The 14,386-nt window shown below is 53.5% G+C and overlaps 4 protein-coding genes across 4 annotated transcripts; 2 read left to right on the forward strand and 2 right to left on the reverse strand.

Annotated features, from left to right (window-relative positions):
• Positions 1 to 1,491: 1,491 nt before the first annotated feature.
• PSV08DRAFT_378951 (PalH/RIM21-domain-containing protein) lies at positions 1,492 to 5,131 on the forward strand (the record flags this gene model as incomplete). Its single annotated transcript, XM_066093359.1, has 4 exons — positions 1,492 to 1,549; positions 1,610 to 1,822; positions 2,083 to 2,384; positions 2,446 to 5,131. The coding sequence occupies 4 exons, from the start codon at positions 1,492 to 1,494 to the stop codon at positions 4,780 to 4,782; spliced, it is 2,910 nt and encodes a 969-aa protein (XP_065948739.1). The 3' UTR covers positions 4,783 to 5,131.
• A 322-nt stretch (positions 5,132 to 5,453) lies between these two features.
• On the forward strand, positions 5,454 to 8,010 carry PSV08DRAFT_228218 (uncharacterized protein; the record flags this gene model as incomplete). Its single annotated transcript, XM_014221762.1, has 5 exons — positions 5,454 to 5,931; positions 5,998 to 6,762; positions 6,813 to 6,952; positions 7,003 to 7,590; positions 7,672 to 8,010. 5 exons carry the CDS (start codon positions 5,454 to 5,456, stop codon positions 7,879 to 7,881), a joined length of 2,181 nt encoding a protein of 726 aa, XP_014077237.1. The 3' UTR covers positions 7,882 to 8,010.
• Positions 8,011 to 8,801: 791 nt separating this feature from the next.
• Positions 8,802 to 9,766, reverse strand: PSV08DRAFT_320821 (40S ribosomal protein uS14). The gene is made up of 4 exons (XM_014221761.2): positions 9,749 to 9,766; positions 9,566 to 9,671; positions 9,255 to 9,354; positions 8,802 to 9,142 (listed from the first exon to the last, which is right to left on the reverse strand). The coding sequence occupies exons 2-4, from the start codon at positions 9,625 to 9,627 to the stop codon at positions 9,134 to 9,136; spliced, it is 171 nt and encodes a 56-aa protein (XP_014077236.1). The 5' UTR covers positions 9,628 to 9,671; positions 9,749 to 9,766; the 3' UTR covers positions 8,802 to 9,133.
• Positions 9,767 to 10,010: 244 nt separating this feature from the next.
• On the reverse strand, positions 10,011 to 13,916 carry PSV08DRAFT_207494 (uncharacterized protein; the record flags this gene model as incomplete). Its single annotated transcript, XM_014221760.1, has 3 exons — positions 10,011 to 13,185; positions 13,235 to 13,443; positions 13,493 to 13,916. The coding sequence occupies 3 exons, from the start codon at positions 13,914 to 13,916 to the stop codon at positions 10,258 to 10,260; spliced, it is 3,561 nt and encodes a 1,186-aa protein (XP_014077235.1). The 3' UTR covers positions 10,011 to 10,257.
• Between the last annotated feature and the right edge of the window lie 470 nt (positions 13,917 to 14,386).

A 14,386-nucleotide genomic window follows, 5' to 3' on the forward strand; every position in this document is an offset into this window, starting at 1 on the left:
CGTGCTTATGCTATCACGTGCTTATGCTATCACGTGCTTATGCTATCACGTGCTTGAGTTATCACGTGGATACGGCGCAGCGTCTGACTAGTGAGATAAGTCACGTCATCTTTCTCAAAGACCATCATCTTCGCTGTTGCAACTATTTTCCTGTGGATGTATGTCATAGTTGTTGTTTGAGATCTCGATTATTAACAGAAAAGAGAGACGGGTTGGCACTAGAGCTATGCGCATTCTGCGTTGTTGCAAGTGCAAGCATCTAATATCTAGATGGGCCTTTGTCGTGTGCTGCTTTTTGTCTATCTGCACGGTGCAAATAGTCTGCGTGAGATGTCCTAAACGATGAATGCCAATATCAACTAAGAACTCACAGTAGTTAGAAGATGTTGCGGCAAGACAAATGGTGCCATTCTAGAATGCGTCAAGGTCTAAAATTGGTCGCATTAAATGGTGCTGAAAGGTGAGGCTTGACAGGCTCATAGTTAGATTCCACGGATATCCCAGCCATGGTTGGCCAAACAAGACATTACAAATACATAGTAGGAGAGCAGATGGACCAGAGCAGAGGATTGGCCGGGCTACGCGGTCTACGCAATGTACATGGGATCGCTCGATCGCCGATGCGGCAGCATTCGTGCAAGGCGCATAGAAATTCAATTTGGAATGCAAGCTAGTAGAACGGACCTTACCAGAAGTCGATATGGTAAGCGGTAAGGGCCGGCACTACCATTGACTTGTTTACTGTGTATGGCACTTACTGTGGAGGCACCAATCTACAGAGAGGAGTAAAGGGGCTAGAGGGATTATAAAGCGCCATGTGACTCGGGGAATTAAGTGCATATGTAGGGAGGTACACAAGAGTAGTCGCCGAGTGCATCATAACAGCTTAGGAAGGAACCAAGTTCTAGGTATTCCTGTCCAACAGGCGGCCGGTGTTGAAGCTCTGTCGTATACCGGAGCGCATTTATAGGCTCATATCAGACAAGATGAAACACGGTGTTGTGCAAGGCAGAATGCGTTGGTTGAACGAGGAATGAAAGACGAGGGGGACAAGACTGTGAGCGTCAAAGAGAAAGCACACCCGGCTTGAACAAGTGGAGTGCAAGCGTCGTCTTGGGCACCCTGGGTCTGGTGTTGGGATCTTGCTGTGCATGTTGTTGCAGGGCTATGAGAGAGAGAATATGTGTGTGCGTGTGTGGGTGAGAGAGAAAGAGAGCGGGTGAGAGAGAAAGAGAGCGGGTGAGAGAGAGGCGGTTTGCGTGTTTGCGTCTGTGCGCTAGCCAAGTCGCAGACTCTTGCGCGGGAAGAAAGAGCGGCTGTCAAGTCGAAGCACGCCATGCCATGGTGCATGAGTACTACGTAAAACCTGCTACAAGGCGCACGGGGGAAAAGGTCGAATGCGCCATCGGTCGTTAGCACGGGCAGCCAGTGTCTTGTAATGCTGTCCGGAGCTGGGACACAGCCTGCAGTGGCACATGGCCTGGCAGTGACATGGCAGCCTCCGTCGTTTCTGCCAGTCAGTCTGCGCTGGGCTGTGGCTACGGCGTGGGTGAAGAAAGCTGGGGGGTATTGTGGGCATAGGACAGGCAGGCTATGCTATGCTGAAAAGAATCGAGGCGAGGCCCGATTGTGTCCGATGCCGTTCAGTCTACTTACCCGCAGCCGCTCGTTGACATTCGGCGCGACACAGAGGCAGTACTTGGTGCCCTTGCCCCTGCCCTTGCCCTTGCCCTTGCCCTTGCCCTTGCCCTCGCCATCACCATCGCCATCATCGCCATCATCGCCATCATCGCCATCATCGCCATCGCCATCGCCATCGCCAGTACTTGGCCTCACCCGCGCGTTCCGAAGCTGGCTGGCTGGGGGGCGGGCGCTCGGGGTCGGGGGTCGAGGGGCGGGGCAGAGGCCCCAGGAGGGTTAGCCGTCGCCGTTGGACGGGCAGAGTTTGATGTCTCCAGCAACGCGCTCGTGCGACGTTTTACTACGCCTGGGATGAGGCTCGATGCTCGAGGGCAGCGACGGGGCGGCCACGGTGCAATGAGCTGGCCGGGCGCTGCAGGGATGGGACCAATCACGGCCGAGATGAGACAAGCTGGAACGGCAGGTGCCACCAGGCCGCCGGCGTGCCCTCAAGCTTCGCCCAGCCCACTCCCACTTGGCCTCGACGCTTAACCCACAACCGCGACGCTCGTCTCTCGAACCCACCTCCTCCACAACCCCGTACATCCGATGCCGCTCGCCTGAACATCCATGGGCCTCCTCCATCCGTCACCAACTGCTGCTGGACCAGTATAGCCCCCCGATCGAGCATGTGGGAGGCCGACTCGTCGCCTGCCGCCTCTCGTCTCCTGGACAGTCGCGCGCCCGATGCCACGACGCCCTATGTAAGCCCTCTGCTGCCCGCCGCGACACGACTCCAACCACGCGACTAACCGCCCCTCGTAGCACTGTCCCTCGTACAAACTGCCCGCCCATGGCACCATTGAGATTTCGCCCGGCAACACAATCACCCTCAACGACAGCGCCCTCTTCCGTCCCCTGTGCTCCAACACGCCCGGCAACACCAGCAACATCGAAGATGGCACCGGCGGCGTCACCAGCGTCGCCGACATGCGCGACCCCTTCCACGCCTCCATCACTCCCCAGGCCTACGCTACCGGCGCTGCCACCGTTATCGCTTGGATGCTCGTAATCATGCTCATCATCACGCCGCGCACCTTCTTCGTCGGCAATGCCTCTGGACGGTCGGGCCTCATGGGACGCCGCGGCATGATTAGCGGTGCTTCCGGAGGAGGATCCATCATTGGCGTGGGCAGCCGCCCATGGCTGCAAAAGGCCGCAGCCCTGACCGTCGCCATTTCACTTACGCTCGCCACCGCCGACACCTTCAAGATTGCCGAGCGCCAGTACGAGGACGGCTTCATCGATGCCATCGAGCTACGTGACCAGGTCGTCGCTGGCATGGAAATCAAGGTTTCGCGCGTTGTGTCCGACATATTCCTATGGCTCGCCCAAGTCCAGACTCTGATACGCCTGTTTCCGCGCCACAAAGAAAAAGTCATCATCAAATGGGTCGGTTTCGCCCTCATCCTTCTCGACATCCTGTTCAGCTGCCTCAACAGCTTTGGCCCCTACGATAATTCGCGCCGTCCCGCACATTTCGACACTGCCATTCCCGCCCTGAGTTACCTGTTTCAACTGTCGCTAAGCATGCTCTATGCCGCCTGGGTCATGTACTACGCCATTACTAAGAGACGATATGCCTTTTACCACTCGATGATGTGGAACATGAGCGTCATCTCACTTGTATCGATTATTGCTATTCTAACACCAGTCGTTTTCTTCATTACCGACATCGCAAACTACAGCATTGCCGGATGGGGAGACTACTTTCGCTGGGTGGGAGCTGCTGCTGCTAGTGTTATTGTTTGGGAGTGGGTTGAAAGAATTGAAGCCTTGGAAAGGGAAGAGAAAAAAGATGGAATTTTGGGAAGAGAAATTTACGATGGAGACGACATGCTGGACAACAGTCCATCCGATCACAGCTGGCCTTCGAAGCGCAAACATCAACCATCAGAAAAACCCAACCAACAAAACGGCCACCGAGGACACGACAAAGGTGCAAGTGGAGGTTTTGGTGTTTTTACATCAGGTCATGCCGCTCGTTTCAACAACTTTGCACAGAAATTTGGACGAAAGATGACGGAATCACCACGAGCAGAAGCACGCAAGAGACGCACTATTCACATTCCTGCCCCACCTCCGGTTGCGCGACGGTCAGCATCTACAACACGCGCAGAACGTAACTCGCGCTCCTACGTCCGTGTGCATACCCCACCTCCAGTACCTGTAATTTCTTCGCCCGTCAGCAGGACAGACACAACCAGCGCCGACTCAACAGTTTATACAGTACGCTATCATCCGATCAGTGACACACCACCATTACCCCACCCTGCACCCGCAGACCGTCGGATAGCAGACTACGAGGGGCAACAACAACAACAACCGCAACCACAACCGCAACCGCAACTGCAATCACAAGAACAAAAACCACTACCAAATCAACCAGCCGACCCAGAAGATCCCGAAAAGGGTGCCGAAATTGAAGAGGCCAGTATCAATGCCAATACCAATGCCAACAGAGGCAAGTGGCAGTGGCAAGCACTCGGTAATGCCTTCCGCAGGAAGGGAAAGACGCCACCTCGGGAGCTGCAAAGAGGCCAGGTGATTGAACCACTTGGAGTCGACGATGTGGCTGCAAACATACCACCACGCACCTACAACGGATTGGCTCTGGGAGATCGACTTGGCACGTTTGCCGCACAGCAAAGCGAGAAGCTAAGGTCCAAGAAGAAGAACGGGTCGCAACAGGACATGCAGCTACCAGTGACGATTATTCCTGCACAACCTCGTGGACAGACTTGGTCTCCAGACATTATCCGTCAGCAACAAGAAGAAGCTCAGCAAGAGGAAGCGTTTGCCAGTGCAGGTACCCAGCTTGGACGACCAACGACGACAACCGACGTAGAAGCAACCAATTCGAGTGAAATTGCGCATCTCTCCACATCATCGCCACATTCTCAACGCAATCCTCGGATTCGGTTCTCGCCAGGAATTTTGCATGAGCAGCAGCAGCAGCAGCAAAGCAGTGGCGACCTCCTAGGAACGCAGGTACGACCGTCATTGTCTACACCAGCGACGGGGTCGGCACAATATAAGAGCACATCGGTTGTTGACTTTAGCGTGCCTCGGCAGCACAGCCGGACTGACCACGAGAGGTAGCTGTGAGGAAGAGATGAGTGGTGTGTTGCATGTTTGTGTTTATATTTGTCATGTTGATAGCACGTATATATACCCCCTATGTTGGAATGGCGCATTTGGAGGACGAGTAGTGGTTGGGCGATACCACGCAGCATTGGCATGGGACGGCGCAGTGGGAACTTTTCAAAAAAAAAGGAATCATTTGGTGTTTGTTATGGGGATTGGATACCCGCCGACTACGAGGTCAGGCTCTTTTTCTTTATTCGTTTTGGAGGAATGGCGCATTTTTACATACTATGGGTTGCGTACGTGCAACTAGTGCTGTTCTTGGATGAGCGGCTAGAAGGCACGCCACTTGCAATGCAAAGACTCTTTTTTTGAACATGTGCAGACGTGTTATATTGGCAATGGATGAATGCGTGCATGGGTGAATAATGAAGCAAAGGCGGGGGCCAAGAGAGGGCGATAAGGCTGGGGGGGGGGGGGTTCGGTAGAGCTTGGGCCGGGGTGGGTGGTGGAGGCGTCGTGGGTTCCTTGCAAGGCCGCATCATAGCTCCATGTTATCATGGCGCGTGGGCGGCTGCAGCTACTGCACATAGAAACTAAACTGCGACCCAGCAGCCTCCGCCTCATATCGACCGCGCGCAGCCTGACGGAAGACAGACGCCCAGCGCCTCTTCCCCTGATCCATCATGTCTCTCTTTGGCGACGATGACAGCAACACGCCGCCGCGCCCAGGACAATCGTCGTCGCTCTTCGACGACGATCCCAAGCCCGCGGGCAGGCCGGGCAACAGCTTGTTTGCCGACGACCTCGGTGACAACGACTCGCCCTGGGCATTCCCCACGCCCAAGAAAGCTGGCCGCGAGGCTCTCGTGAGGTCGCTGCTCCCGCCCACCGACGTGCCCGACTCGTACATTGATGCATTCGACGCCCTGCTCGACGCCGGCCATGGCCACGGCAACGGCATCAGTCTTGTAGGCGTGAAGCAGCTGTTGGCAGACAGTGGGATTCCCGCCCACGCCCAATCCAAGATCCTCGAGATTGTGCTGCCCGCCGGTGGAAGCGCCGAGCTGGGGAGAAACGAGTTCAATGTTGTCTTTGCCTTGATTGGGCTGGCCCAGGAGCACGAGGACATCACCCTCGACAGCGTCGACGAGAGAAAACGCAGTGAGTGTTAGCAGCAATCGTCGCCGTGCATATGCCTGCAGCCCGCCAGTACTGACCCAGTGCTAGATCTCCCCGTACCCACTGTATCCCTTCCTCAATCCGCAAAGGCCCGCGACTCGTCGCCTGCTCCCGCTCCTGCCTCTGCATCCACTGCTCCTCCACCACCGCAGGACCCCCATCCCCCAACCCCTCCAGCTCCTCAGCGCCAGCCGACCCAGCAACAGCAATCGCCTGCTGCAAACAAGTCAAGTGCGCCCATGCGCAAGCAATCTTTCGGAGACCCGGAGGCGGATCCGTGGGGCAGCCCTGACCTGCACAGAGGCCACAGCCACGCCAATTACACCACTACACAACACCAGACCAACGGCTCCAGCATCCACACCAGAGGCCGCACCACCAGCCAGTTCACCACCCACTCGACCACCGATTCGGCAAATCCCCAACCTGTCCAGCCCAGCTCTCTGGGCAGCGAAGGTGGTTGGGGAGGATACAATGGCGGTGCAAACCAGCCCTTTGCTGCCCCGACTATGGGAGATGGAGGCTTTGGCGCTCCTACGCGTCGAGAAGGTGCGCCTAATGCGCCACCGGAGCTGGGTACCTCAATTGGTCGATTGCCCGGCGCGTCTGGAAACGACGAAGTAATCACCATAACTGCCCTCTCGGAGAAGGAGGGCGTCTTCATGTTCCAGCATCGCAACTACGAAGTCGCCAGCTCGCGACGCACAACAAAGGTCGTTCGTCGATACAGCGATTTCGTTTGGTTATTAGACTGTTTGCACAAGCGATATCCATTCCGGCAATTGCCATTGTTGCCCCCAAAGAGGGTTGGCAGTAAGTTAATCTCCTTTCCCATGTTCTTCATGAATATTGAGAGTTCTTAGTCAACGGCAACCCAATAGCCGCCGATGCTACTTTCCTTGAGAAGCGAAGAAAGGGTCTGGCACGATTCACAAACGCCCTTGTGCGGCATCCGGTCCTCAACCAAGAGCAATTGGTTGTCATGTTCTTGACTGTACCTACGGTAGGTTAAGCTAGCACAAACGAGATCTAGGTTGTACTGACCAGGAGCAGGAACTTGCAGTATGGCGTAAGCAGGCCAATCTCTCTGTACAGGAAGAATTCACCGGCAAACCCCTTCCTCCGGATCTCGAAGACTCCCTACCAAAGACCCTTCCTGACCTCTTCGACACGGTCAGGTCAGGCGTAAGACGTAGCGCCGAAACCTACATTACGCTTTGCAACATGATGGAGCGCCTCTGCCGCCGAAATGAAGGCATGGCAGCCGAATACCTGCGCTTCTCTTCGGCACTGAGTGGCCTCACCGAGGCAAGCCACGACACATATGCTGTGGATACCAACGACGTACCGTTGTTGAACGAGGGCCTAAGCGCTACAGCACGGCACCTCGATTCGAGTAAACAGCTCCTCGAAGACGAAGCAAGAGGCTGGGAAGAAGGTGTCTTGGAAGACCTCAAACGCCAAAGAGACACCCTCGTCAGCGTAAGAGACATGTTTGATCGACGAGACAAGTACGCCAAGGACAACATTCCCCAACTGGAACGACGAATCGTCAGCAACGAGGCCAAACTCAGCAATATCCGCAACAAACCCGACGCCAAGCCTGGAGAGGCGGAAAAGGTCGAAGAGGCCATTTTCAAGGTATGTTTGTTTTTTCCTCTCTTTGATAGCACATCCAAAAGTTGCTTGTAAGTGCGAACAATAGCTAACTTGGCTGTCTAGGACAAGGAATCCATTGTCCAGCAACACGCCCGCGGCGTCTTCATCCGCGAATGCATCCGCGACGAACTTCTTTTCTTCCAGAAATCCCAGTACCACATTAGTCGCCTCCATCAGGAGTGGGCGCAGGAACGAGTCAAGTATGCAGAGCTCCAGGCGGATAACTGGCGCGCGCTTAGTGAAGAGGTGGAGAGTATGCCTGCGGCTGAGTAAAGAGCCCCTCTCTTCTTCTTTTTTTTGAGAGGTTCCTCACTTTTCCCGTCTGTCTGTCTGTCTGTCTGACTGACTGATTTTTCCTGGATTGTTGTCGGTCTTGTTGGTTTGTCTAGTAACAGTAGCAGCAATAACAAAGTTGGTTGGAATGTTCAGGTGTGGAGGAGAAATGGAATACACGAGATACGAGGCAGAGAATGAGTTACAAGGATGAACGGTTTTGCTTTTTACTCTTTTTTTTTGCCTTTTTCGAGCGGAGGGGGACGAGAGGGGGTGCGGTTTCGCCGAAGCATGTAATCAGGTCAGCAAGCGAACGCTTTTGAGACAGTATGAGAACGCAGCGAGGAAGGAGAGGGGGGTTTTTACACGTGTACTTGACTTTGTTTGATACCACGATGAAAGGAATGAGAAGGGAGGGGAATGGGACGCATCCAAAACGTTCTATCGCCTTTTTTTTTCTCTCTCTCTTTTCGCCAAATTTGTACATGGTTTCTCTTTTTTTTTGGGGCATTTTCGTACATTGCATATGTGCGCCCCATCTTCGTACCCGTATGTAGCTCTTTTACCCTCCCCCCCCCAAATATTGGCCATTTTGCATTTTTCTTCTTCTTCTCGGAAATGGATATAATCAAGTCTTCTTTTGGGGGGTTCTCTTGTTTCCCAGTGGGATTAGATTGGATGATATATGTGCGCTTTTGTGTGTTTGGATGGACCAGTTGGTGTTGCAAAGTCGAGTCTTGTCTCGTTAAGTTCGCTCAACAACGACAGAATTCCAGATAGCAAAAAGCTTGTGAATTGAGTATTTGGATTGTGGTTTATGCAAGGGACCGGAGAGGATAGTAGCACACTTGTCTCGCACATATATGCAAGGGAAAAAACGTGTCCGAAACAGCACACACACACAGAGAGAGAGACAAAGGATAGGGAGAGAAAGTCGAAACATCAAGTTTCCATTATCAGAAACCCCGTCTCGTCGCCTTCCCTCAACACACATTGGCAAGTAAAAAAAACTATCATTTTCAGCTCTTGTTTCCTATCTTGCCTCGCAGCTCCCCCATGCTAAATCCATCCACCCCTCTTCTTCTTTTTTCCCCCATGGTTGCAAATAAGAGAGAAGAGAGAAAAAAAGAAAAGAAAGAGAGATCCGGGGGTCCCGAGGTGGCCATTTCGTATCGTCAGGTAATCATCTCGTCAAGTTTGTGCGCCGCCCCTACTCCGGTTCGATTTCCGTTTGAACAAAGGGTAAGAGAATTTATCGGTGCTGCGATACTCGTTAGCCTTTTTGCTTCCTTCCATACGCATATAGCCTCATAGTAGACGCGATCGCTCATCTGCCAGGCTGTGCAAGAGCGTAGGAGAAACCAGAAACGTACCTTGACAAAGCCAATGTCGGCGCTCTTCTCACGGAAGCACTGACGGCAGATGTTGAGACCGTACTTGCGGATCAGACCAGCAGGGTGCGTGCAGACGCGGCTGTTGAGTACTGTGTTAGCCTTTGCCTTTGCCTATAAAGTGACGCCTTGTCCTTGTTTCTTGGAATGTCCAATCGCTCGTTTCCCTTCGTTGCCCCTGCGCCCATCATGGTACGCAAAAGGCCCGCCTTCCCCCCCGCGTGGACTGGATTGGACTGGAATACGGGTGTATGTATAGATAGGCGTAGGTGTATAAAGATGGAGCGACGTACCACTCGCGAGAGCCCTTGCCGTAGGTCCTAGGGCGGGAATACCAGACCGACTCGTGAGACATGATGTGTGGTTGAAAGGCGGGTTAGGCGGGTAAGTCCTGGTTTGCTGCCTGAAATCAGTCCGTTATTCTTTCGCAAAGATTGACTGCTGTTACAGCGTCTGAGGGCCGGGCGATAACTCACAGTATTGACTGTTGTCGGCGGTGTTAGACGGGCTTGCTGTAGGCTTGACAAAGTTCCTCGAGGGCGGTGGATGCCGATAATTCGCGTATTGTGTGTGATGGTCCGTGCGAGGCGCTAATGCTGGCGCACAGGTTTCCATTGCGTTCGTCGGGGTGTGCCAAGAGATTGCTGGATTCTGTTCCCCATCTCCCCCAACATGTCCTATGGGGAAACTTGATGAGTGCAAAGTGAGGTGCAAGAGCTGACTGGGCATTGAAAATGGTTGCACGGACTTGCTTGTTCATTAAATTCATGTTAGATAGAGGTGATGTGGAAACAGCGCCGCAGATGATGAATTCACAAAAGGCCGCCAGTCCCAGACCCGTACCATACTACCCATGGTGATAACGCCGAAGCGCCTTGCTGTAATCGTGGCCTTGGTATGTAAGAAGAAGAGCGGAGCTCCGAAACCTGCTTCACAATCATAAAGTAAACAACTAAACCCAGGCATCTCGCCCATATCAAAACACTCAGTCGCCGAGAATACTCTCTTCGCCATCGCCATCGCCATCCCTCTCTGCCGCATCGTCACCATTCTCCTCCGCATCCTGTACACCATTTGTTTGCTCCTCATCACCATCAGCCATTTCCTCATCTTCAATCTCGTCTCCGGGTACTTCATTCTCAGCGTCTTGTTCTTCCTCTTCATCGCTGTCCACTTCAACAACCTCTTTGCTTTTGGCTGGCTTGGCAGTCTCCTTGGCTGCCTTTGTACCCTTCTTGGTCACTTTGCGTTGCTTGACTGCGTCGAGATGATTTACAACCTCCCTCCATGTAGGCGTAAGCTTTGTCTTGTTACGCTCTAGACGCTTGCGCACTGTGCCTGAACCGTTGCCATCAAGTGCACCAACAAGCACAGCATGTACAATGCGCCCACCGAACGCATCGAGCGATTGCTCAGCCAGAATAGCACGCACTTGCTTGTCCGATACTGCACCCTCATCCGCAGCATCCTCTTCGTCACTTTCCGGTTCGTCATCAGGGTCGATTGGGTCATCATCAACATCCGGCTCCTCGAGACGCTTGTTGGTAAGCTTGGCTAGGTGGTTTTCCCATGCCGTAAGGATCTGTAAGATGAGCTTCGTTGTGTTGCTGTCAATATCGCGGCAAAGAGCCTCCCAGTCGTCATTGGTGTTATTTGACCCGCGACCTTGTGTCTTTTTAGGCGTCCTCGTCACCTTGCCCTTCTTGACCCGTAGTGTACAGAACATGGTGTAAATGTCTAAAAGGAGATTCGCTGCGTCGAGTCGTACTTCATCTGTGCCTTTTCGGCTCTCCATAACCCTCATCAAGGTCGTGACGCAAGTATCCCTCCTTTCCACAAGCGCCATGAGCTCTTCGTCAGGCATGCTGGTACCCTCCTCAACGTGTGTGGTGCACTCCCGGCATTTCCACATGAAATACATGAGCATGATGGACATTGCGTGACGGACAAGAGTATCATCTGCCTCTTCAATCTCTGCATCCAGCTCCTCAACTGGAACACCTCGCTCAAGGATTTGCAATACCGAGTCAATTGGCGGTGTGTCTAACGCTGCCTTCTTGCCTCTGCTCTTTGGCTTTGCAGGAGCAACAATATGGTCCAACACAGAAGCATCTGAAACAGTCACCAGCTGTGCCATCTTTAGTACGACGTTGGAAACACCACGGAGAACATTTTGATCCAAGTTGCCCCGTGTGGAAAAGTCCTTGCCTCGTCGAAGGGCATCGAATGTGTTAATCAGGTCATCCCAAAGTGCTTGCACCTTGAGATCAACCGTCTCTCTAAGTTCCTCGCTGCCCTGTGCGTGTAGAATGGACCCGATGGCCTCACCAAGCACACGCTCGTTGTGATGAGTAAGGAATTGCTTGTTGATGTCGTCGAGTAACGCAGTGAGGGCTGCATTCTGTCGAAGTTCTTCAAAGACATCTAGATTCAGCTCACGCTCCAATCGGAGACACAGCGCAGCGGCTTCTGGAAGAGCGCCGAATTTCTTCAGAAGTTGAGGAATGAGTAACGAAAGTCGTCGAGCCATATCTGCTTGGTCCTCTTGCTCGCTCTCGCGTTGCGTCTTGGTCTTCTTCTTGTCCTTGGACACCTCTGCAAGGCGCTGAAGTCGGATACGTACAACAGAATTGAGGATGTCTAAGAGAACAGTCTCGTGTTTCTCCTCAAGCTGGCAGGTTTGGCGAAGCATAGTTTCTGGATCCTCACTGTCTCCTTGAACAGTTTGGGAATGGTCGTAGAGGAGGTAACCAGCCAAAACCTCCCATGACCGAATCTCCGGAATAGCATCGTAGAGAGCTTGAGCAGCGAGCGAAACGCGCGATTCCACACCAGCAGCAATCAACCCCAGCTCCGTACCAGGAGACATACGTTGGATTTGCGAGGGCAGCTCAACTTCGTCTTCGTCGTATGAGAGCAGCTGGTCAACCAAACACTTGAGCTTGAGCCACTCGAGTCGTGGATTGTGATACTCTTCCTCATCCTCATCAGGTGGAGCCAATGCTTCATTTAAGGCTTCTTCGCCTCCCATATCTTCTACGGTCGCCTCATATGCAGCATTGACGTTCTCCGCGAAAAATCCAACCACGGACTTGCGAACCTTTGCGTCAGAGTCGAAGATGAGCTTGCCAACCGAATCAATATCATCGGGCTCAAGGAAGCCGGCTTCACGAAGAATATCCAGCAAGTCGACTGCTGCAGCACGCACGTTGATTTCCGCATCGTGAGTAGCCATTTCGACAATACGTGGTCGGAAGCGCTCGGTAAAGGTCTTCAGGCCGGCCAGCTTGCTCTCATCCCGGAACAAGCGTGCAAGTTGGTGCAGCACTTCGATTCGTGTGGATGGATTTGGATCTGAAAGCACCCAACCCAGATAGCGGAGTTTGGTGCCATCAAAAAACTTATCGGGATATGCGATGATCCAATCTGCCAGCGCTACCACGCTATCGACTCTGATCTTGGGATCAACGTCCCGGTAGCGATGAACGTAGACAGCAGCGAACCAGTCATCCAACTGGCCCCCGACATATTCTAGCTTTTGATTGTACTCGTCGATTTCCTTTTCTGCTGCAGCCACACGGTCTTTATTCACTCTTGACTTTTTGGCCTCTGCTTCGCTCTGGCGGACGCGCTTAGCCGTATTCTCTACCAGATCTGCCGCAACTTGTGCCAGGGCGGTCGTGATGGCCAGCGAGGCGACTGTGCTTGTATGGCGGAATGGACGATTACCGGTGGAGGACATGGCGCCCAGCCAGACGGAAATGTTTTCTAAAATCTCCACACTCTCGTACATGAGGCCTGACTCTGCAATGGTTTGTATGAGGGTCATAAAGAAGCCTTGCAGCGCGTTTCTGAAGGCATTGCCACCGCCGTCTTTTGCCTTTGCAATCAGAGGGTATTCAGTAACCTCGTACTGGTTCTTGTTAGTATGCACCGGGCTGCATGAAGCCGTCTAGACCCACCTGCTGGAATTCCTCTTGAATCTCGGCTACGCGATTGGGCGCGTTATCAGGATCGCCTATATCGTCCTCGTTTATCCGCAAATCGCAGCCTGAGGCTTGGAAGACTAGATTTACGATTTCGGCCACAGCTTTGGCCTCATGTTCATTGAATCGGGCTATCCACTGAGCGGTCACGTCTTCGAGCCGGTCTCCGCTAGCGAAAACGTCGGCTATAGCGCGTTAGCTTGTGCAGGCTTCATGCCGCGCCTGCAAACATACCATATAGGCCTTCAGTCTCTTCTGGCAGGGTGCTTTTGCGTACAGGCGCTTTTCGGGGTCGTTTGGCAAGCTTCTTTGTCGCGTTGCTGGCAGGACGGATGGCCAGGCTGAGGCTGTCGCCATTGGTCTTTGGCTTCTTAGCTGCTGGCTTACGGGCAGCAGCTTTGGACTTCCTCTTGCGCCTGCGCTCCTTGATTTCCTCATCATCCGGCTCGTCCTCAGTGCTCTGGTCCGACTCTTGTTCGGAAGAGTCGCTCGCATCTACTGCACTGTCATTGTCGTTGCCGCGCTTCCGCTTGGTGGTGGTGGTTGGGCTCGCGCCTGGCGCGAACCTGTCTGGTTTTCTGGATACGCGTCCAGACTTGCGCCGCGTGGCAGTAGATTCGACCTGGTCGACCCCTGAGGGCGATGCCGGCGCACTCATGGTAGTCGCGCGCGTGAGTATATGGTGCGAGGAAAAGTGGCGTTGCAGTCGAGGAATGTGGCGCGACAATTGCGGTCGATGGGGTGGAGGCGGGGACAGCAATGGGAGACGCGTTGTATAGTCCGAGCACTTTTAGTCCCAGGTTCAGCGCACGTGCATGACGCTGCACCAGCGTCGACTACTATTCGCTTGGACGCTGTGCAGACGCCTTTGGCTGGTCGTTGTGTTCGTTCTTTGCAGATGCCATCAGGGCGTCATGGCTGCTTTCGTTTCTCTCGAGCAAACCAGCGCCTTGCACCAAGTTTGATTGTTGTCCGGGGTTACCGACTGTGTACTATCCTGCAACGACATGGCCGGACAGTAGGACATGCTTGCGGGTTTGCATAGTCCATCGTCTGTTGGATAGATCACAATCCCGTCGATTGTGTGCACAGTTGTAGCCTTGTCTATCAAATGATGCGCATCACATT

Source organism: Bipolaris maydis (genome assembly GCF_028858645.1).
Source record: "Bipolaris maydis strain C4 unplaced genomic scaffold PSV08scaffold_11, whole genome shotgun sequence".
Lineage (NCBI taxonomy): Eukaryota > Fungi > Ascomycota > Dothideomycetes > Pleosporales > Pleosporaceae > Bipolaris > Bipolaris maydis.

Bases quoted from the DNA above. Each gene is read 5' to 3' on its own strand.
- PSV08DRAFT_320821 (XM_014221761.2), bottom strand. From the start codon at position 9,627: ATGTCTCACGAGTCGGTCTGGTATTCCCGCCCTAGGACCTACGGCAAG. The intron at 9,355-9,565 runs GTACGTCGCTCC...AGTACTCAACAG, and splicing joins GGCAAGGGCTCTCGCGAGTG to CCGCGTCTGCACGCACCCTG.